Raw genomic sequence first — 23,057 nt, forward strand, 5'->3', positions numbered from 1 at the left:
TCATGACGTCATCGATTTGATATCATGTCAGTAGCGGTAGCCTTTGTTTGGTCGCCTATGTTTGGTATGAATGATTTGTATAAATGTTACGTTCTTTTAACAACACAAGAGAGCACAAGAAGACACTTTTTTTCAGACATTTTTATGTGTGCAATTTTCATTCGTGTTTGTCAGTACAGCCCAACTGTTATGGCGAAAAGCCGCGGTTTATTTTGTCTCCAATAAATATGCCGAAATGGCTAAAGAGGAACAAATTCGCCTTCTCCTTCCGAATGCATCGTCGTAGACAGCACCGCTCTGCTGCTGGAACTCAACATAAACCTTGCATAGGTTTAACATGGACTATCAGGCGTGAAGCCAAAATACTGGAAATTATGATACACAAACACCTTTGTTCATGTTCGATTCATGTTCATTTGAGCCGAGCTGCATTCGGAATTCGATATTTTTACTAGCCTACTTACTGCCGTGGCAACAGCTACAGCATGTGTCCAGAAGTTCAAAAAAAGTCACGTCACTCACTCACATCGCATACAAACCAGCAATGGGCTGAAATTTATTATAAAAGGCACCAATCGAATAAATCAAGCATTTAGTCTGGCGCGATTGAGGCACCTGCGTATACAAAATACATGACATGCAGCCATTGGGTTAAGCCCTACCATGCACTCCTTCTTAAAGACTTGAGTATTTCTTTAAATTTATTGTCATTTCACATTTTTGGATGTACAACAAAACATTAAACAGGAAGGCCACAAAGATTATGAATTTCAAATCATATATATAATACAGTGGTGAAATTATCCGCGTAAGGATGACCAGGCAGGCGATTATATCAGTTCTGTTGCCCTCTCGGTGCTGCTACCATGAACGCCCGGAAATCACACACACAGAGAGAGAGAGAGAGAGAGAGAGAGAGAGACCCTACTGTTATTATTAGGCTATTCAAAATCATAGGCCTATACTGAGCAAAAATCCCATTAGAACTTCAAAGATCATAAAGCATTAAACCGACAGATGGCGGAGTCAACCGTTTACATAATTCTAATATCTCGGCTGCGTTTAGAATGCATTCTACTTTGCGTCGCTATGTTTTACGTAACGTTCAATTGTGGGGGGGCATTGATGATGAGCACAAAGGCACGTGTCACTTACTGTAGAGCGTTTAAACTCAGGCCATTGAATGACAGTTTTTTTTTTTTTTTTTTTGAATCTCACCTCGGGAGAAGTGGGTGGACGGCGTACCCCCGCGTACCACGCCCACTACACCCCTGGACTTTTATTTTGAAATGTCTTCGCTGCATCTTATAATGGCGGACAGCGCGGCTCTTGCTGAAGAGCAGCTCATCCGGGGACTTTTAGCGGTTACCTCAGGAGTTTGCAGGGTTTAAGGTGGAATGCGGTGGTGTTAGCCTGATGTATTGTGCGATTTCGAGCTTAAAGACTGTTTAATTTGTTTTATAATTCAGGTTTTTGCACTGAGGCATGGCTGTAGATTGGCTCGGATATGTTTTCGCTGCACTCACAGCAGTAGGAGGCGTCTTTGGGTTTATAAAAGCAGGTAATGCTCAGTTAAATCACTCGCTCATTGTTCATGAGCCGCCATTATTATTATTATTATTAACTCTGTTTACTTTGGGAATTATTTTTGAATAGTAAGCTTTCAGAGCTGTTGCAAACTGTTTTCAGGGGAAAGTCGCTCACAGGCTCAAACAGGGTCCTGAAATCACCACATGACACCATCGGCTAATTTGCATATTCATCGAGTTGGAATGCACATTTGCATGTGTGCGAGTTTTCCGGTGTGTGCCGGAAGCTCCGGTTTTTTTCAGTTCTGAAAAAGTCATTTTTCCAAATCGTGTAAATCCGTTGAGATTTTTTTTTGGGGGGGGTGGCTCTCGCTGTCTCACTCTCAGCGTGTTCCCGCGGTACAGTCTCTGCATCTTACGAAAGCCGCGAGAGGCCCTTCATATAATCTTTTTTTATTCACCTTGTTATTCCCGAGATAACATAATTAATTCAGGATCTCGAGAAAACAACACAACTAATTTGAGATCTCGAGAAAACAAAACCGTTATTCCGAGATAACGACATAAGGCCATCGTTAAAAAAAAAATCTGTTTCCTGTCCACCGGGTGAGCAAAAAAATTTTCAGTCGGGATGGAGGGATTTTTTTATATATATATATATATATATATATATATATATATATATATACACACACACACACACACACACACACACACAGTGGGGCAAAAAAGTATTTAGTCAGCCACCAATTGTGCAAGTTCTCCCACTTAAAAAGATGAGAGAGGCCTGTAATTTTCATCAGAGGTACACTTCAACTATGAGAGACAGAATGGGGGAAAGAATCCAGGAAATCACATTGTAGGATTTTTAATGAATTAATTGATAAATTCCTCGGTAAAATAAGTATTTGGTCACCTACAAACAAGCAAGATTTCTGGCTCTCACAGACCTGTAACTTCTTCTTTAAGAGGCTTCTCTGTCCTCCACTCGTTAGCTGTATTAATGGCACCTGTTTGAACTCGTTATCAGTATAAAAGACACCTGTCCACAACCTCAAACAGTCACACTCCAAATTCCACTATGGCCAAGACCAAAGAGCTGTCAAAGGACACCACAAACAAAATTGTAGACCTGCACCAGGCTGGGAAGACTGAATCTGCAATAGGTAAGCAGCTTGGTGTGAAGAAATCAACTGTGGGAGCAATTATTAGAAAATGGAAGACATAGAAGACCACTGATAATCTCCCTCGATCTGGGGCTCCACGCAAGGTCTCACCCCGTGGGGTCAAAATGATCACAAGAACGGTGAGCAAAAATCCCAGAACCACACGGGGGGACCTAGTGAATGACCTGCAGAGAGCTGGGACCAAAGTAACAAAGGCTACCATCAGTAACACACTACGCCGCCAGGGACTCAAATCCTGCAGCGCCAGACGTGTCCCCCTGCTTAAGCCAGTACATGTCCAGGCCCGTCTGAAGTTTGCTAGAGAGCATTTGGATGATCCAGAAGAGGATTGGGAGAATGTCATATGGTCTGATGAAACCAAAATAGAACTTTTTGGTAAAAACTCAACTTGTCGTGTTTGGAGGAGAAAGAATGCTGAGTTGCATCCAAAGAACACCATACCTACTGTGAAGCATGGGGGTGGAAACATCATGCTTTGGGGCTGTTTTTCTGCAAAGGGACCAGGACGACTGATCCGTGTAAAGGAAAGAATGAATGGCGCCATGTATCGTGAGATTTTGAGTGAAAACCTCCTTCCATCAGCAAGGGCATTGAAGATGAAACGTGGCTGGGTCTTTCAGCATGACAATGATCCCAAACACACCGCCCGGGCAACGAAGGAGTGGCTTTGTAAGAAGCATTTCAAGGTCCTGGAGTGGCCTAGCCAGTCTCCAGATCTCAACCCCATAGAAAATCTTTGGAGGGAGTTGAAAGTCCGTGTTGCCCAGCGACAGCCCCAAAACATCACTGCTCTAGAGGAGATCTGCATGGGGGAATGGGCCAAAATACCAGCAACAGTGTGTGAAAAACTTGTGAAGACTTAAGGCCCGGTCCCACTGCACTTACGGATGCAAAGAGGATGTAAAACGTAAAAAAAATCTTTGCCATCCGTTGGAAAACGCTATGCATCCGTTGTGTACTCATTGCATACATGCTTCATACGCTCTATCCATCGAGCATCCGTCCACTGTGATTTCATCCACGCAAAAAGTTTTGAGCTGCACAAAACTTTTAGAACGGATGAACTTTCCGCCGTGTACGATGTAAATCTGCGACATATACGAGCAACAAACGTTCTATGTCCGTTATCATCCGTTAAACGTCTGCTGTATCCTCTCTGCATCCTCTGGGCATCCTCGCAACTCACATCCGCTGCAGCTGAAAACGGAAAGAGGGAGGAAAGATAAGGTACATGAAACGTCTATTCATCGTTAGTAGCACGGAAATAGAAAGGATGTAAGCGTATGCATCTCGTATATAAAGTATTCAAAACGGACAAAGCGTTTATATCTGGGATGTATCTCGTATATTTAGGATGTCTGGAGTATGTCTAGAGTATGTAGAAGGACACCTAGCGGACAATCGATATTTTGTATAAAAAGGGGGAGAAAATCATCTGGATCTCTCGATGTAGCCGCCAGCACGTCTTTCCGCTTTATGCTGACGGCGTGCGTGCTGCATCCCTTTATATCCGCGGAGCAGACGTAATTCATACCCCCCGCATGCGCAGTGAACGGTCTGCATCCGATATACATCCGCGCAACATCCCCTTTGTTTCCGTTAGGCGTACGTGATGCATCCCCTTCATCCGCTATGCATCCGCTCTTTCTGCTATGCGTCCGCTTCTCAGTTATCACCGGTAACCCCTTCGGAGCTGTCATCCACTTCCATCCGCTTTCACCCGCTAGGCTTCCTATGAACATGCGTTTAACATCCCCGCTATATACTACCCACGTCCGTTCTTTTCCGTTCTGTTTTCGCAAATTTTCGCCAATTTTGTCCATTTCTGGAGCGGATGAAAACGGATAGAGCCACCCCCGAAATTTTGCTCGTCCACTGTGTCCTTTATGCATACGTTTTGTGTCCATCGGCCAGTGGGACCGGGCCTTTACAGAAAACGTTTGACCTGTCATTGCCAACAAAGGGTATATAACAAAGTATTGAGATGAACTTTTGTTATTGACCAAATACTTATTTTCCACCATAATTTGCAAATAAATTCTTTAAAAATCAGACAATGTGATTTTCTGGATTTTTTTTCTCATTCTGTCTCTCATAGTTGAAGTGTACCTATGATGAAAATTACAGGCCTCTCTCATCTTTTTAAGTGGGAGAACTTGCACAATTGGTGGCTGACTAAATACTTTTTTGCCCTACTGTATGGATGGATGGATAAGAAATCGCAATGCTGTGTTTGCTTTTTCTTTCAGTACTTTTTTATTACAAAAGCAGACACATTTAATAAAATGACAGTTTAATCAACTGAAACTTGTACAAAAACTTTAAGTTAGCATTTTAAATGCTGACTGCAACATTTGCAAAACTTTTACAAAGGTACTTAAAATGTCCGACACACGGACTTTTTGTAGTTCTAAATCGAGCGTTAGGCCGAGTTCGGATGAAATTACACTATTAAAATGATCACTGAATGATTTGTTTTTCTGAATCTTTACTTTTTTGTTGTTCGCTAGAATACCATTTTGCGATTTCACACTTAAGCAAATGTTTGAAAACTCCGGATCTCCTTCCTTCATGGTGGCTGCCATTTTATTGTGCCGCACGGCGCATGCGCAGAGCTGATTCAGTTCAGAGTGCGCGCGCTCGGCGGAGGCAGTAGTGTGTCGGAGGGGACAGAAGCAGAGATAACGCTTATTTTGTCTCTGGTAAACCAGTCTTCTCTCGTTCAATTACGTGCTGGCATCAAAAGACACCGTTGGTTGTAAATGAACCCAAACTGAGTGGTTGGAGTGTATTTTCATACACAAATGGAGAAATGTTCGCTGAGTGTGTAATTGTGTCGCCCCACTGCAGACCGTTGTCGTGAGATGTCGTCCAATGTATCTATATACTTCCGTTTGCTTGATTTTGCCGACATTGATCTTTATTTTAGAAAACTGACTATATAACTTCATAAATTCGTCCGAGATAACGTAGCCGGTAGTGGCGATGGTCCATTTTATTTGCCCCACAAGATGGCGGCTGGAGGGGGTTCCCCGGAATGCCGTGATGTCAGTGAAAACTATCTATTAATACACTTTACAATAGTTTAGGGGTGTTCACATGGCAACTTTTACTCCGGTGTAGCACCGGGGCTGCCCCGGTAGAGCGTTCACACGGTACAAAGTTATACCGGTGTCGCCCCTGAAAGCTGCTTAAACCGGTGCAAATCTAACCCTGCTCGGGAGGTGGTTTAAGAAATTTACTCCGGAGTAAATGCTAGTTTGCGGGGCAGCACCGATATAAAATGGGACGTCTGAACGCTACGGGGTAGACTCGCTACGCGTGAGGAGAGTTGATTACATACGGGCATTACATAATTTGCATCCTGGTATTTTGCGCTTCCAAAATGGCGAATATCAACAACAGAACTGCGTGTCTTCCAGTGTTGCCAGATTGGGCAGTTTTAAGTGCATTTTGGCGGATTTTAACATATTTTGGGCTGGAAAACGTCAGCAGTATCTGGCAACACTGGTGTCTTCATCCACGTTGTTTTCCCGGCGCTTGGTGATGCCATGACAACCGGGAAAAGGAAGTACATTTTCACGCATGCGCATATTTAATTTCCGCATTACTACTATCATATAGCACGGTCGCAAAAACTGCCGTGTGAACGCAAGTGGGGCTGCACCGGTGCTAACACGCTTCTCTCTAGTAAGCAGGTTTGTGACGTGTGAACCAGGCCCGGCGCCAGGAACAGTTTACTAAGGGGGCAATTAGAAATCGCAAGGGGGCAAATATTTTTCATATAGTGTGTAGTAGTGATGGCGGTCTGACAACGTGTTTCAAACAATTAACTGCGCCAACCACAAAACCACGGCCCCGAAGGTTGCTTTAGTACCGGAAAATCATGTGACATTTGCAGGGCAGTTGCGCTTTATCAACCCCCGTGCCCACCTGTTAACCCTCCCCTCCAATTTTCTCACAGACACGCGTTACAACCGGAAAGATGCCAAACATAAAACAACGCACACAAACCTACAGGCAAGTCCTTTAAATTTAAAATACATACAAATAGCTCCGCGGCATGAAAACAAAACGTCAATGCAAGTCCAAGGTACTTGGCTCGGCGGCCAAAATCATAATTTAAAAAAATCAACAGACCCCGCGGCTGCACCAGTAATAGCCTTCCTGACTCGCACCGAGTCAACGCGAACCACTTAATCCGCGACCCCAGTTTAGGTGTGTAGGGGACTAAACACTCTGAAGTGATGAATTTTCACCCCCGCTGCATGGGGGGTGACGTCAATGACACACATTCTTACGCTATTTGCGCACAAAGCGGACCATATATGAACACGTACACCAACATAAACGGAGATAAACTTAGCCTACAAAGAAAGAAAATGGATTCACAATATTGTGATTGAATTGGTTTAATTCGGAAGGGGAAAGACTACTCCCGTAAACTGACTGCATATTACAGGATATTGCAGAGACCGTGCACTTGTCATAACAACCAATCAGATTTGTTCTACCGTGCCAGTTTTAGTAGTGATTTATGTGAAATGTATTTTTGTGCAATGCGCAACCACTTAATATTTCGTATTTGAAAATGCAAATTATTAATACGTCTATAATACATAATTGTTTTCTTATGAAAATATAAAGTGATCTGAGTCTCCGTTGAGGGGGCGGGGCTGTAGCCACGAGGGGGCGACGCCCCCCCCCCCCCCCCCCCCCCATGGCGCTGGGTCCGGTGTGAACGCGCCGCAAAATTTACACCGGTGTAAGATATATCGCAACAAAATACATCGGTGCAGCATCGATGCAAATATGTGCCGTGTGGACACCCCTACTGAGATTCTAATAGAATAGATGAGCCAAAATAATTGTGGATCTTTTTCAATGGGACGTGACTCGGTACAAGAATGAATAGGTGAGCCTTAAAGCAGAAAAGGTCGAGAAACCCTGCTCTACAGGGCCCGGATCTTGATGCATATAATGCTGAGAGGGCAGTCCACCTGTGGTGAACGGAGGACAGCGTGAACGGCGCCCACAATTTGCAGAGGCTGCACAGGAAGATGAGGAGGACAGGTTGTTTAATTTCCTCCTAAACGCAACGGCAAACTGGATGATCAGACAGTACTGCAGGACAGACTCCTGTTCTGTAATGTGTTTAGTTTTATAATTCATCTTTGCAATATTGCTAGTCATTGTTATCGGCAAAACAAAGTGCGTTTTGTGTCCTCAACTCTGTATAAAAAGACGCATTTTGTACTCGTACTGTACGGAAGGCTTACACATGATGTTGATTGATGTTGCAGGTTTTCAGGACTTGTTCTGTTGCAGAAATAAATGTTTTAAAAGATATATATATTTTTTAAAAAGCATGTACTTTTGTCTAAATAACTCACTCATACCCCAAGAAAACGTCAGTATAGAGATCTTGCAGTCACGTGACCGGAAAGTACACAACACCCATCTTGTCGGTCAAAAACACCGCTGAATCCTGCTGCACTCGTGTACAGAATGGATCAATTTCAACCGATGGACTACACGGCTCATTTTTCTAATGAACAGATAACTAGATATATGTCTAAAATAAATGACCTACAGATTAGTGACCCTTATGGCTTTCCGGACGGAGTTTTCACGACCGGATTTTGAACTGCCAGCGGAATACCCGGATGTGTATGATTACCTCATTAACTTTCCCTCGCTGTTCAGTGGTGAAGCACTGCGTGCTTATAAATCTCTGCACAGTTATCTTTACAGAAATTCAGGATGTCAGCGACTCAGATGTGGCATCTTGTAAACAAGAAAATAATCCTCATTGGATGGGTAAGTCACTTAAGTATTGAGTATAGCACTGACCAGCCGATTATAGAATAGAATAAGGTAATTCCAAATTGTCCGTCTTGTTTACATGGATCTGGCGTTGGAGAGGTGGAGGTTTGAGTAGCTGTTTTCTGAGCTTAGTCAACAGGCCGGCTCTGCCTGTAGCCTCGCTTCTGCTCCCGGCGCCGCCTCCTTCGCTTTGCTTCCAATAACAATCCACGGAGACCCCGCTGGTCTCGCTGTCTCGTCCGGAATGTTTTTTTTTTTTTCTCGTCTGGAATGTTGTGCATGCGATGGAAATCGCTACAAACCGTCATTTTCTGCTGGAAACCAATGTCCAGTAAGTCCATACGGTTGTAGTGGATATTGAAGTCCGGTACAGACGAACAACACGCAAAAATACACACAAAAAACATAAAAACCGTGCACAGGTAGGGAGAGCTTGTAGCCGCAGCCGTTGTAGTAGAATTGTATATAGTAGGGTTTTCCAGAAGAAAAGGTAGAAGTAAAAGCAGAAGTAGAACCAGAAGTAGAAGGCGGAATATGGCGTTTGACCGACACGATGGCGTCTGTCACAATCTGGATTGGCTGTGACGTCACATGCAAGATCTCTATTGCCTTGATGCGTGCACTTGAAGACTTGCCGAAATACCACAAAAATTTAGGGCAAAAGGAAATTTAAGGGGGGCAAGAAAACTTTTGATGCCTGAAATGGCCTCAAAAAATGAATGTTGAGGCCTGATAGTGTGTGTTCAGTTTTCAGGTCTGTCCCACATCAACTTCCTGTTTACCGACAATGTATTTATGAAACATGTTGCATGGATTCACAAAATTTTCGTAACACTTGTCTCAGCAACTACAAACCACAACTGCTTGAGCTTCGGTACCGAGCTTCACCTCGGGGTTCTATACTGTGTGCAGTGGTGCTTGAAAGTTTGTGAACCCTTTTTAGAATTTTCTATATTTCTGCATAAATATGACCTAAAACATCATCAGATTTTCACACAAGTCCTAAAAGTAGATAAAGAGAACCCAGTTAAACAAATGAGACAAAAATATTATACAACCCCGATTCCAAAAAAGTTGGTACAAAGTACAAATTGTAAATAAAACTGGAATGCAATAATTTACAAATCTCAAAAACTGATATTGTATTCACAATAGAACATAGACAACATATTTTCACCTCGACCGTCACTGTCTTTTACTTCCATTCAAACCTAAATTTATTTTTAATATTTAAAAATTTTTAGAAATTTTTTTTAAATTTCTTGTTTTCTTTCTTTTGTATGTACAAATAGTTACATACATTTTTTATACATGTTTGAAATAAAAATAAATTCATTCATTCATTCGGAGACAGAAAACAAAGCGCAAATATAAATCTGTTTAAAAAAGGTACAAAAAATATTTTTAAACAAGTACGGTATATAGAAGAGGAAGTATGTTAACGGAGGATGATGAGGGATAAATAGAATAGGGTTGATTGTTATATTAAAACTAACTTAGTATATGGTATATATTTATTTATGGGGATAGTTTATATATTCATATTTACAGGGATAGGTATGTCGTAGATATTTACTTTTGTAATTATATATTTATATAGATATTTATGAAGTGTGTGTATATATGGTATGTAGTATATATTTATTTTTGTAATTAAATACAACCCCGATTCCAAAAAAGTTGGGACAAAGTACAAATTGTAAATAAAAACGGAATGCAATAATTTACAAATCTCAAAAACTGATATTGTATTCACAATAGAGCATAGACAACATATCAAATGTCGAAAGTGAGATTTTGAAATTTCATGCCAAATATTGGCTCATTTGAAATTTCATGACAGCAACACATCTCAAAAAAGTTGGGACAGGGGCAATAAGAGGCTGGAAAAGTTAAAGGTACAAAAAAGGAACAGCTGGAGGACCAGATTGCAACTCATTAGGTCAATTGGCAATAGGTCATTAACATGACTGGGTATAAAAAGAGCATCTTGGAGTGGCAGCGGCTCTCAGAAGTAAAGACGGGAAGAGGATCACCAATCCCCCTAATTCTGCGCCGACAAATAGTGGAGCAATATCAGAAAGGAGTTCGACAGTGTACAATTGCAAAGAGTTTGAACACATCATCATCTACAGTGCATAATATCATCAAAAGAGTCAGAGACTCTGGAAGAATCTCTGTGCGTAAGGGTCAAGGCCGGAAAACCATACTGGGTGCCCGTGATCTTCGGGCCCTTAGACGGCACTGCATCACATACAGGCATGCTTCTGTATTGGAAATCACAAAATGGGCTCAGGAATATTTCCAGAGAACATTATCTGTGAACACAATTCACCGTGCCATCCGCCGTTGCCAGCTAAAACTCTATAGTTCAAAGAAGAAGCCGTATCTAAACATGATCCAGAAGCGCAGATGTCTTCTCTGGGCCAAGGCTCATTTAAAATGGACTGTGGCAAAGTGGAAAACTGTTCTGTGGTCAGACGAATCAAAATTTGAAGTTCTTTATGGAAATCAGGGACGCCGTGTCATTCGGACTAAAGAGGAGAAGGACGACCCAAGTTGTTATCGGCGCTCAGTTCAGAAGCCTGCATCTCTGATGGTATGGGGTTGCATTAGTGCGTGTGGCATGGGCAGCTTACACATCTGGAAAGACACCATCAATGCTGAAAGGTATATCCAGGTTCTAGAGCAACATATGCTCCCATCCAGACGACGTCTCTTTCAGGGAAGACCTTGCATTTTCCGACATGACAATGCCAAACCACATACTGCATCAATTACAGCATCATGGCTGCGTAGAAGAAGGGTCCGGGTACTGAACTGGCCAGCCTGCAGTCCAGATCTTTCACCCACAGAAAACATTTGGCGCATCATAAAACGGAAGATACGACAAAAAAGACCTAAGACAGTTGAGCAACTAGAATCCTACATTAGACAAGAATGGGTTAACATTCCTATCCCTAAACTTGAGCAACTTGTCTCCTCAGTCCCCAGACGTTTACAGACTGTTGTAAAGAGAAAAGGGGATGTCTCACAGTGGGAAACATGGCCTTGTCCCAACTTTTTTGAGATGTGGTGTTGTCATGAAATTTAAAATCACCTAATTTTTCTCTTTAAACGATACATTTTCTCAGTTTAAACATTTGATATGTCAACTATGTTCTATTCTGAATAAAATATGGAATTTTGAAACTTCCACATCATTGCATTCCGTTTTTATTTACAATTTGTACTTTGTCCCAACTTTTTTGGAATCGGGGTTGTATTTAAAGAACAGGGATCTATCAAAGTCTGATCTTCACAACACGTTTGTGGAAGTGTATCATGGCATGAACAAAGGAGATTTCTGAGGACCTCAGAAAAAGCGTTGCTGATGCTCATCAGGCTGGAAAAGGTTACAAAACCATCTCTAAAGAGTTTGGACTCCACTAATCCACAGTCAGACTGATTGTGTACAAATGGAGGAAATTCAGGACCATTGTTACCCTCCCCAGGAGTGGTCGACCAACAAAGATCACTCCAAGAACAAGGCGTGTAATAGTCAGCGAGGTCACAAAGGACCCCAGGGTAACTTCTAAGCAACTGAAGGCCTCTCTCACATTGGACTCATGAACATTAACATTAGCCACCATCAGGAGAACACTGAACAGCAATGGTGTGCATGGCAGGGTTACAAGGAGAAAGCCACTGCTCTCCAAAAAGAACATTGCTGCTTGTCTGCAGTTTGCTAAAGATCATGTGGACAAGCCAGAAGGCTATTGGAAAAATGTTTTATGGATGGATGAGACCAAAATAGAACTTTTTGGTTTAAATGAGAAGCATTATGGTTGGAGAAAGGAAAACGCTGCATTCCAGTATAAGACCCTTATCCCATCTGTGAAACATGGTGGTGGTAGTATCATGATTTGGGCCTGTTTTGCTGCATCTGGGCCAGGACGGCTTGCCATCATTGATGGAACAACGAATTCTGAATTATACCAGCGAATTCTAAAGGAAAATGTCAGGCCATCTGTCCATGAACTGAATCTCAAGAGAAGGTGGGTCATGCAGCAAGACAATGACCCTAAGCACACAAGTCGTTCTACCAAAGAATGGTTAAAGAAGAATAAAGTGAATGTTTTGGAATGGCCAAGTCAAAGTCCTGACCTTAATCCAATGGAAATGTTGTGGAAGGACCTGAAGCAAGCAGTTCATGTGAGGAAACCCACCAACATCCCAGAGTTGAAGCTGTTCTGTACAGAGGAACGGGCTAAAATTCCTCCAAGCCGGTGTGCAGGACTGATCAACAGTTACCGCAAACGTTTAGTTGCAGTTATTGCTGCACAAGGGGGTCACACCAGATACTGAAAGCAAAGGTTCACATACTTTTGCCACTCACAGATATGTAATATTGGATCGTTTTCCTCAATAAATAAATGACCAAGTATAATATTTTTGTCTCATTTGTTTAACTGGGTTCTCTTTATCTACTTTTAGGACTTGTGTGAAAATCTGTTGTTGTTTTAGGTCATTTATGCAGAAATATAGAAAATTCTAATAGAGTTCACAAACTTTTCAGCACCACTGTGTACCATTTTCAGGTCTGTCGCACATCGACTTCCTGTTTACTGACAATCTATTTACAAACCGTGTAACATGGAATTTTGATGCTGTTTCAAAATGACAGTTTGCCAGGACGCTATGTGAAATCCCTGGGGAGAGACGCTGCTCTTTACTTACTTGTTTCAGGGTTCATTATTTGTTGAAGTCAACATTCATAATCAGTGTCCTGTTCCTTCGTATGTAAGGGAACAGTAGCTCATAGTTGATCTTGTTTATTTTAAATCTAACGCATTGTACGTTTTCTTTCTCCAAGGCAGTATCTCCTCATTGGTAGGTGGACTCATCTTTGGGCTTTTGTCAGCACTCGGCTCGTTCCAGGTGTCTCAGAATCCGAAAAACTTCTGGCTTTCATTTGGTAAGTTCCAGCAGAAATGATCAACACACCTGTCGTAGCTTATCGTATCTTGATCGTGCACCACGGCGCTGTCGAATTCTCGACTCCGATTGGTCACAAGGTGTTGATTGATTTTTTTTTTTTTCAGCATCATGTCACGTGTTCACATGAACACGCGACTGTTTCTATAGTAACCGTTCATTCTGAAGGACTTGTCTTGCGGACGCTCAAGAAACGCGCGTTCCGTTCTTTCTGTGGTGAAGTTCTCTTCTGTTAGATGCTTAACGTTTTATGGAAGGAGTCTCCAGTGTGAGTGATTGATTTTTTTGGAAAGGTTTCACAGTCACATGACAAGCTGTTTTTTGGGTTTTTTTTGTCTTGTTGACTTCAAGGCAACTGACTTGTTTCATCAACATTTCGCAACATACACTGACCAGCCACTTTATTAGGAACACCCCCGTCCATCCACGTGCAGTTCTCTCATCAGCCAATCCAAATCCAGAGCTTCAGTTAACGTTCACACATCAGAACGGGAAAAATCGTGATCTCACAGTGGAGTGTGACTCACTTTCTTTCCACTGTGTTCTGGGTGTTGGTTTGAGTGTTTGAGAAACTGCTGATCTCCTTCCTGGGGTTTTCTCACACAAACAACAGTCTCAAGAGTTTACACAGAGTGGTGCGGAAAACAAAAATCATGGATCGATCGAGTGAGTGAGCGAGCGAGCAACAGTTATGTGGGTGGAAAGTAAACAACTGCCTTGTTGATAAGGGAAGTCGGAGGAAAATGGACAGATTTGAGGTGGTTCGAGCTTTTTGGCCAGGAAGGATATACAGGGAGGACGATTTTCCGTGGATCCGCAGATTTCCGCGGTTTTGTGAGCCAAATGGGTCATTCCTGTGAATCGTCCAAATCCATGGAGAATGGTGTGGTGTGTTTTTTTTTTTTTTTTTTTTTGGGGTGGGGTGGGGTGGGGTGGATGGGTTGGTTCAATTTGTGCCGAGTCCCTCTCAGCATAGAAGTGAGCCGCGGAACATTCGGAGCAAATCGCTTCTTTTCGTAACCGGAAAACCTCTTGAAAGCCATAAATTTTGCAAAACGTATCACGATTGGCTGACCCAAACTATCTTTTGATCTTTGAACCAATCAGCAGTCTCGATACATAGATATCACGATTGCAAATGGCGGCTCGATAGACCGTGCTTTCAGCTGAAATCGAAAGACGAAAATGGTGGAAAATGTTCTTGAAATTGACACACAAGTTAAAAATTAATTTATTAATTAATTTATTTTTATTTCGAACGTGTATAAAAAATGTATGTAACTATTTGTACATACAAAAGAAAGAAAACAAGAAAAAAAAAAAAATTTAATAAAATAACATAAAGAGCTAAGACATTACAAAACACCGCACATTGTTCGAAAAACAAGTGGGAAGAAGTACGATACTTTTTTTAATTTCCCACCCCTTTTTAACTACCCCGAAATCCAAACTACATTAATACACCTATAAAAATATATACCATATATACACTTCATGAATATCTATATAAATATATAATTACAAAAATATATACTACATATACCATGTATATGCACTTCATAAATATCTGTATAAATATAATTACAAAAATAAATATATACTACATACCATATATACACTTCATAAATATCTATATAAATATATAATTACAAAAAATATATATACTATATACCATATATACACTTCATAAATATCTATATAAATATATAATTACAAAAAATATATATACTACATAAATATCTATATAAATATATAATTACAAAAAATATATATACTATATACCATATATACACTTCATAAATATCTATATAAATATATAATTACAAAAAATATATATACTATATACCATATATACACTTCATAAATATCTATATAAATATATAATTACAAAAAATATATATACTACATAAATATCTATATAAATATATAATTACAAAAAATATATATACTATATACCATATATACACTTCATAAATATCTATATAAATATATAATTACAAAAAATATATATACTATATACCATATATACACTTCATAAATATCTATATAAATATATAATTACAAAAAAATACTATACTGTATACCATATATACACTTCATAAATATCTATATAAATATATAATTACAAAAAATATATATACTATATACCATATATACACTTCATAAATATCTATATAAATATATAATTACAAAAAATATATATACTACATAAATATCTATATAAATATATAATTACAAAAAATATATATACTATATACCATATATACACTTCATAAATATCTATATAAATATATAATTACAAAAAATATATATACTATATACCATATATACACTTCATAAATATCTATATAAATATATAATTACAAAAAAATACTATACTGTATACCATATATACACTTCATAAATATCTATATAAATATATAATTACAAAAAATATATATACTATATACCATATATACACTTCATAAATATCTATATAAATATATAATTACAAAAATATATATCTACTACATACCTATCCCTGTAAATATGAAGATATAAACTATCCCCATAAATAAATACTGTATATACCATATATACCATATACTAAGTTAGTTCTAATATAACAATCAACCCTATTCTATTTATCCCTCATCATCCTCCGTTAACATACTTCCTCTTCTATATACCGTACTTGTTTAAAAATATTTTTTGTACCTTTTTTAAACAGATTTATATTTGCACTTTGTTTTATTTCTGTCTCCAAATGAATGAATGAATTTATTTTTATTTCGAACATGTATAAAAAAATGTATGTAACTATTTGTACATACAAAAGAAAGAAAACAAGAAATTTAAAAAAAATTCTAAAAATTTTTAAATATTAAAAATAAATTTAGGTTTGAATGGAAGTAAAAGACAGTGACGGTCAAGGTGAAAATCGGTAGTAAGGAAGAGACGATCGATTCCGGAGAAATTTGAAAGTTTTGTCAAGAAATCAGATTGTCCCAGCAGGGTTTTACACACGTACTGCGATGACTTGATGATAAATTATAGGAGTCGAGGATGTGTTGCGATCACGGAATGTGTGAAAACGAAGAAGCGCGCCGAGAAACTTGCTCTCAGACGAACAAACTTCTCTTGGATCGTCGTTTTTCAAAACGAAGACTGCCGCTCGTAATGAGGAACGCTTGCGAAATCAACAGTGATGGATGACACAGGATCAGCGCCCCTCACGCCAACGGCAGATAGACGAGCTCATTCAGAAGGAATTGTGAATTTATATCGTCTCGTCAGCTGATAACGCTTCAAAATTTACTCTTTGAAAAATATATATTTTTTTCTTTAAATGTAATCAAAATATTAATGATAGAGGGCCAGAAATACTCAAACTATTACCAAGTAAACGATGAAAATATAAAATATATGTAAGTTACGTAGTGTACAATAGTAAACTGAACTGAAACTATATATCTAATATAAGATTCTGTGCGAGAATCCTAGGGCGTAATTTTGGGCAGGGACGCTAGGGACGTGTCCCTGTCGATATTCAGCCGCTACTGTGTAATCACGATCAATAAAACCGATGTCCTAACCTGAGCAATGATTATATGGCACGCAAAGGGTTAAATGTATGACACTGCTAATAATCCCCCCTCTAACGTAGATATCATTCTGTGATTAGCTGCCTGTTTCTTGCTAACTTACATGGTTGGCTATCCCAGCTGTCACTCCATCTGCTGTAAAAGCAGCACACTTCCCACAGCAGCCGTGACTACCCGCCCATCAACCCCCCACCCCGTATCTCACACGTACACACCTGACCTACCCCATGCATGGACGACGGCCCCCCTCCCAAGAAACGAGACATTCGTTCGTTCTTCTTCAAAGTCAAGAATGTAAGTGCAGGGTTTCCGTCGAGCTTTAAAAACTCAACAAAATCCTTTTGATGTATGGAAACCCTTCATAAAAGTATTGCTGCGGCTCCTTAGGCAGGTTTAGCAACGTGACAGGACGCATCAGAGCTAGGCTACTGCATAGCTGCAGAGAAAAGGAATGCTGGAGCAATGTAACTTGGTGTTAGATAATATCCTCGATGAATGAATGTTAAATTTATAGACCTAACGGTTTTACAGAATGTAAGTAGTCAGTAGAATGTAGGCTACTGCATGGCCATGCAGATGTGTGACTTGCATTTCAGAATCAACAGCGTGACAGCCGCTGAGTCTGCCGCGTTCACCGTTTTACAGAGACCTCTTTCTACTACTACTAGGCTAGGCTAGATACAACAAATCCATGGTCCTTTACTGCCACCTACAGACGAATATTGGTAACTGCCTTGGATCACTTTTGTGTCCCCACCAATGTCAAAATCAAAGTTACTCACTTGCGAGAATCTTTTTATGAAAATCTGATTGCATGAAATATTACATTTTTATTCAGATTTTGAAAGCCCTTAAAATTTGCTCCTCCTCTCCTTGCCCCCCCCCCCCCCCCACCAAGGCGCTGCCTTGGAACCCAGCTCGCTTTCGGCTGAAATCAGAATTTGCCGTTGTCATGCCTGGATATCGTAACTCATCGCAACTCTTTTCACCCGCAGGGCTGTGAAAGATCCGCGGAATTCCGCGAATTTGGCCGCCAAAAATATAATTTTAGTAAATCATCTAATTTTGCAATAACAAATTGGAGGGGTTGTTGTCTACCGACCGCTAGTAGTCTCGTACAGCGAGTGTCACCGAGCCGGCGAGTCTGGGAACGAGCCTACCGCAAATTGTTCTTTCTGTAACGACATCGTAATTTTTTTGGTATCTTTTTTTTCTTTTCCGACAATGACAGACCAGTTTACGGCATTTGTGCCATGCTTACAAACCACGGCGCGAATCTTGTGCTCTTTAAACACGCTTTCGATATCAACGGTTTTGAAAAGGAGAATTTCGCGGTATGTCTGCGTCACGGAGGGACGTCGTTCAGAGGGAGGACGGTGAGACCGACGATGTCAAAAACATTGACAAGGAAAACGGCATCAAAAATCCATGGAATTGGCGATGGCTGGAGTTTAAAGCCGGTAGTGAATATCTCCATGAGCACATACGGAAGATAAAAGAACCGGGGAAAGCTTACTGCATCTTGTGCCATCAGGATGTGAAGTACGGTTCTGGTGGAAGAACACGTTTGGTTGACCATGTTAAAGGAAAAAAACATGCGGAATTGGTGAAATTGAAGCTGTCGAACTATAGATTACCAGGTAGACCATCTTATTCACATTTATTATTTATGTAGTTTTAACTTATGTTATTGTTCATAATGTTCATTGTTATCATGAATATGTAATGAAAGAGAGACCAAAAGAGCGAGGAAAAACCGTATAGAAAGTCAGAAAGAAAAGAGTAGGCTTTCTAAGCTGAAGAAACTGCTAACAAAGAAAAGGAAATAAATATAAATATTGACTTGTAAATACAACCCCGATTCCAAAAAAGTTGGGACAAAGTACGAACTGTAAATAAAAACGGAATGCAATGATGTGGAAGTTTCAAAATTCCATATTTTATTCAGAATAGAACATAGATGACATATCAAATGTTTAAACTGAGAAAATGTATCATTTAAAGAGAAAAATTAGGTGATTTTAAATTTCATGGCAACAACACATCTCAAAAAAGTTGGGACAAGGCCATGTTTCCCACTGTGAGACATCCCCTTTTCTCTTTACAACAGTCTGTAAACGTCTGGGGACTGAGGAGACAAGTTGCTCAAGTTTAGGGATAGGAATGTTAACCCATTCTCGTCTAATGTAGGATTCTAGTTGCTCAACTGTCTTAGGTCTTTTTTGTCGTATCTTCCGTTTTATGATGCGCCAAATGTTTTCTATGGGTGAAAGATCTGGACTGCAGGCTGGCCAGTTCAGTACCCGGACCCTTCTTCTACGCAGCCATGATGCTGTAATTGATGCAGTATGTGGTTTGGCATTGTCATGTCGGAAAATGCAAGGTCTTCCCTGAAAGAGACGTCGTCTGGATGGGAGCATATGTTGCTCTAGAACCTGGATATACCTTTCAGCATTGATGGTGTCTTTCCAGATGTGTAAGCTGCCCATGCCACACGCACTAATGCAACCCCATACCATCAGAGATGCAGGCTTCTGAACCGAGCGCCGATAACAACTCGGGTCGTCCTTCTCCTCTTTAGTCCGAATGACACGGCGTCCCTGATTTCCATAAAGAACTTCCAATTTTGATTCGTCTGACCACAGAACAGTTTTCCACTTTGCCACAGTCCATTTTAAATGAGCCTTGGCCCAAAGAAGACGTCTGCGCTTCTGGATCATGTTTAGATACGGCTTCTTCTTTGAACTATAGAGTTTTAGCTGGCAACGGCGGATGGCACGGTGAATTGTGTTCACAGATAATGTTCTCTGGAAATATTCCTGAGCCCATTTTGTGATTTCCAATACAGAAGCATGCCTGTATGTGATGCAGTGCCGTCTAAGGGCCCGAAGATCACGGGCACCCAGTATGGTTTTCCGACCTTGACCCTTACGCACAGAGATTCTTCCAGATTCTCTGAATCTTTTGATGATATTATGCACTGTAGATGATGATATGTTCAAACTCTTTGCAATTTTACACTGTCGAACTCCTTTCTGATATTGCTCCACTATTTGTCGGCGCAGAATTAGGGGGATTGGTGATCCTCTTCCCATCTTTACTTCTGAGAGCCGCTGCCACTCCAAGATGCTCTTTTTATACCCAGTCATGTTAATGACCTATTGCCAATTGACCTAATGAGTTGCAATTTGGTCCTCCAGCTGTTCCTTTTTTGTACCTTTAACTTTTCCAGCCTCTTATTGCCCCTGTCCCAACTTTTTTGAGATGTGTTGCTGTCATGAAATTTCAAATGAGCCAATATTTGGCATGAAATTTAAAAATGTCTCACTTTCGACATTTGATATGTTGTCTATGTTCTATTGTGAATACAATATCAGTTTTTGAGATTTGTAAATTATTGCATTCCAGTTTTATTTACAATTTGTACTTTGTCCCAACTTTTTTGGAATCGGGGTTGTACTTGTATATAGTTTTTGACTAGAATCTGTCTAACATGAACAAGAAAGACATTTTGGTATTGAATCAGTTCAAAAACAAGAACATTAGTGACTATTATTTAATAGTCAGTCTAGAATTTCCCCCTGGAAAAGACATTATGGTACCCAATGAATTGATACGAATCGACACAAGAATATGAGTGAATTTACAATATGAGGTATGTTATTGATATCATTCTTCAAGTGAACCCTTATCAGTTAAAAGGTAAATCAGTTCATATTGTATTATTTCAACATAATAATAACAGTTCAAATGAAATGGCATGGTTGAGAAAATCTTTGCTTTCAGGAGATGCTTCAAATCTATCAATATACACAAAATCTGTTCAGCTTCTGGGGCCCTGCGGCCCCCAGGCCCACGGCTAAAATTGTTTCCTCGGATTTTGTCATTTCTATTTCACAGTCCTGCACCCGTGGTGAGCAGAAAAGCATCTCAGCACATACTAAGCGTATACGTAACGAAAAGGATGAAAAGTCCAACATGATGACGTTGGATAATAATTAAAAGCTGACCGATCGCTGTGGGTAAAAAGAATAAAACATTTTGATCACACCTCTGTGTTTGTTTTATTCCTCGCTTAGCGACGTGTTCATGTTGAATATCACGTCCTGCATTTTATTCCCACTAGGGACGCACGGAACGCTGGCAGCTGTGATGGGAGTGAGATTCCTGAGCTCATGGAAACTCATGCCAGCTGGGCTGATGACAGCAGCAAGGTAATTTACAGTTACGCTGCTAATCCTCCGTGAAGAATCAAAGAGCGGACAGGAGCACGGTCATGACACCATCGTGGAAATAAATAAGTGTTTTGATTTTTGATCTGTTTTTCTTCTCCCTCTCGACAGTTTATTCATGGTTTTGAGATTAGGACTGGGATTCCTGTGGCCACGCAAGAAAAACAACATGGACTGATGAAATACGTTTTTTTTTTCTATCGAGAACGTGTTTGTTTGCAAGGACTGAGAAATGTGATGATAAATTATGCCATTTTATGAACATTGTGGGGTTTTTTTTAAAGGGCTGATGACACGAACATGACTCTATGCAATTTCTTAAATAAACTATACAACATGTTAGATTTCTGTTATAATGACGTGAAAAGAAGCTGTTACGCGAATATCCAACTTTTAATTGCACAGCGCAAGAAAACTGGGTCCGTGGCTCGCGGCCATGCTGTGATGTCAGCGGGAGAACACGCTGCGGTTCACTGGCTGTTCTACTCTGGTTCTACTCAATGGAAATGGCGCATGAAAACGCCGGTGAACTCTCTAGTGCTAGCTCTTCCTCTTCTGGGAGTCTAGAATTGTGTTGATCTCTTCCGAATAGAATCTATGATAGCCTGCCCTCTTTACCCTTTGCCTCTCGTTGCTAGGCGGCAGTTACATGAAAGCCGCAAGCTTTCACAAGCAAATACATGACTGATATCACGCCGACTTTATGATTACATTTATGATTATCATGTAGAATCTATAGCTCTACGTACCTTTATCTTATGTCGTTTCACAACACATGTTCTGACAGGAGGACTGTCTTTGGATCCGGCATAGCTACTAGTAGACCCCCTCCGGAATACTGGCAGTGTTGCCAGATTGGGAGGAATCCCGCCCGGTTGGGCGGTTTCAAGTGCATTTTGGTGGGTTTTGAACATATTTTGGGCTGGAAAACTTCAGCAGTATCTGCAGCCCCGTCAAATTTGCCCAAATAGCCGCGTTTATCATCATAACTTGTAAAATAGGCGCCTTCGTGAATTAATATATGGATCATCGGGAATTACTTTTTATGTTATAAAACATCGCCAAAGATGTCAAAAACGTGTCATCAGCCCTTTAAATGATTTTTAAAACTAATTACAAACTGATTTGATGCAGCTGAATTTATAATAATTTTGTATTAAACCTATCCTTTTTTTCTCTTTATTCCTTTATCAGTGATTTTTCCACTGTTCATTCCTGTATTATTTTACACGTTAAATAAAAATAGCATTAAAACACACTTTACTTTTCCTTAAGTGTGGTTTGTTTGTTTTGGGCTGGATGTTTCATGTATTATGGTTTTCTTTTAAACTGATCATTGTTGTTAGTGTTTATTATTATTATTACTAGAAAATGGTTAGTGTTGGCAGATTGCTGTGGTATAACAGGAATAAAGCATTTCAGGACATCCTGTTATTGGCAAATAATCTTTCTTGTTGCCAGTGTTGGAGTCGAGTCACTAAACCTCAAGTCCGTGTCCAGTCTCGAGTCCCCAGGGTTCAAATCCGAGTTGAGTCCGAGTCCAAGACTCCACCTGCACCATGTGACGGTGTCTGTTTTAGCGCCGTTAACATGAGTTTGTCCTGAACATGGCGTATGAACAGGTGAATGCGTTTCTCTGTCAGAGATGGTTGGGAGACGGATGGAAGTGCAGAAGGTGTGTTTATTAATACAAGTGAAGACAACTAAACAATCCAGAACGGC

At 40.2% G+C, this 23,057-nt stretch overlaps 1 protein-coding gene across 1 annotated transcript; it reads left to right on the forward strand.

Annotated features, from left to right (window-relative positions):
* Positions 1-1,310: 1,310 nt before the first annotated feature.
* Positions 1,311-22,582, forward strand: tmem14cb (transmembrane protein 14Cb). Its single transcript, XM_060921005.1, has 4 exons — positions 1,311-1,561; positions 13,398-13,499; positions 21,230-21,317; positions 21,447-22,582. Exons 1-4 carry the CDS (start codon positions 1,486-1,488, stop codon positions 21,511-21,513), a joined length of 333 nt encoding a protein of 110 aa, XP_060776988.1. The 5' UTR covers positions 1,311-1,485; the 3' UTR covers positions 21,514-22,582.
* Positions 22,583-23,057: the final 475 nt, after the last annotated feature.

This window comes from Neoarius graeffei, chromosome 5 (genome assembly GCF_027579695.1).
Source record: "Neoarius graeffei isolate fNeoGra1 chromosome 5, fNeoGra1.pri, whole genome shotgun sequence".
Taxonomy (NCBI): Eukaryota; Metazoa; Chordata; class Actinopteri; order Siluriformes; family Ariidae; genus Neoarius; species Neoarius graeffei.

What these genes read in the sequence shown, in the direction of transcription:
- tmem14cb (XM_060921005.1), top strand. Translation starts at nt 1,486, where the DNA reads ATGGCTGTAGATTGGCTCGGATATGTTTTCGCTGCACTCACAGCAGTA. An exon ending in CTTTGGGTTTATAAAAGCAG is followed by an intron (nt 1,562 to 13,397) that starts GTAATGCTCAGT and finishes TCTTTCTCCAAG; the next exon opens with GCAGTATCTCCTCATTGGTA. An exon ending in GGGCTGATGACAGCAGCAAG is followed by an intron (nt 21,318 to 21,446) that starts GTAATTTACAGT and finishes CCCTCTCGACAG; the next exon opens with TTTATTCATGGTTTTGAGAT.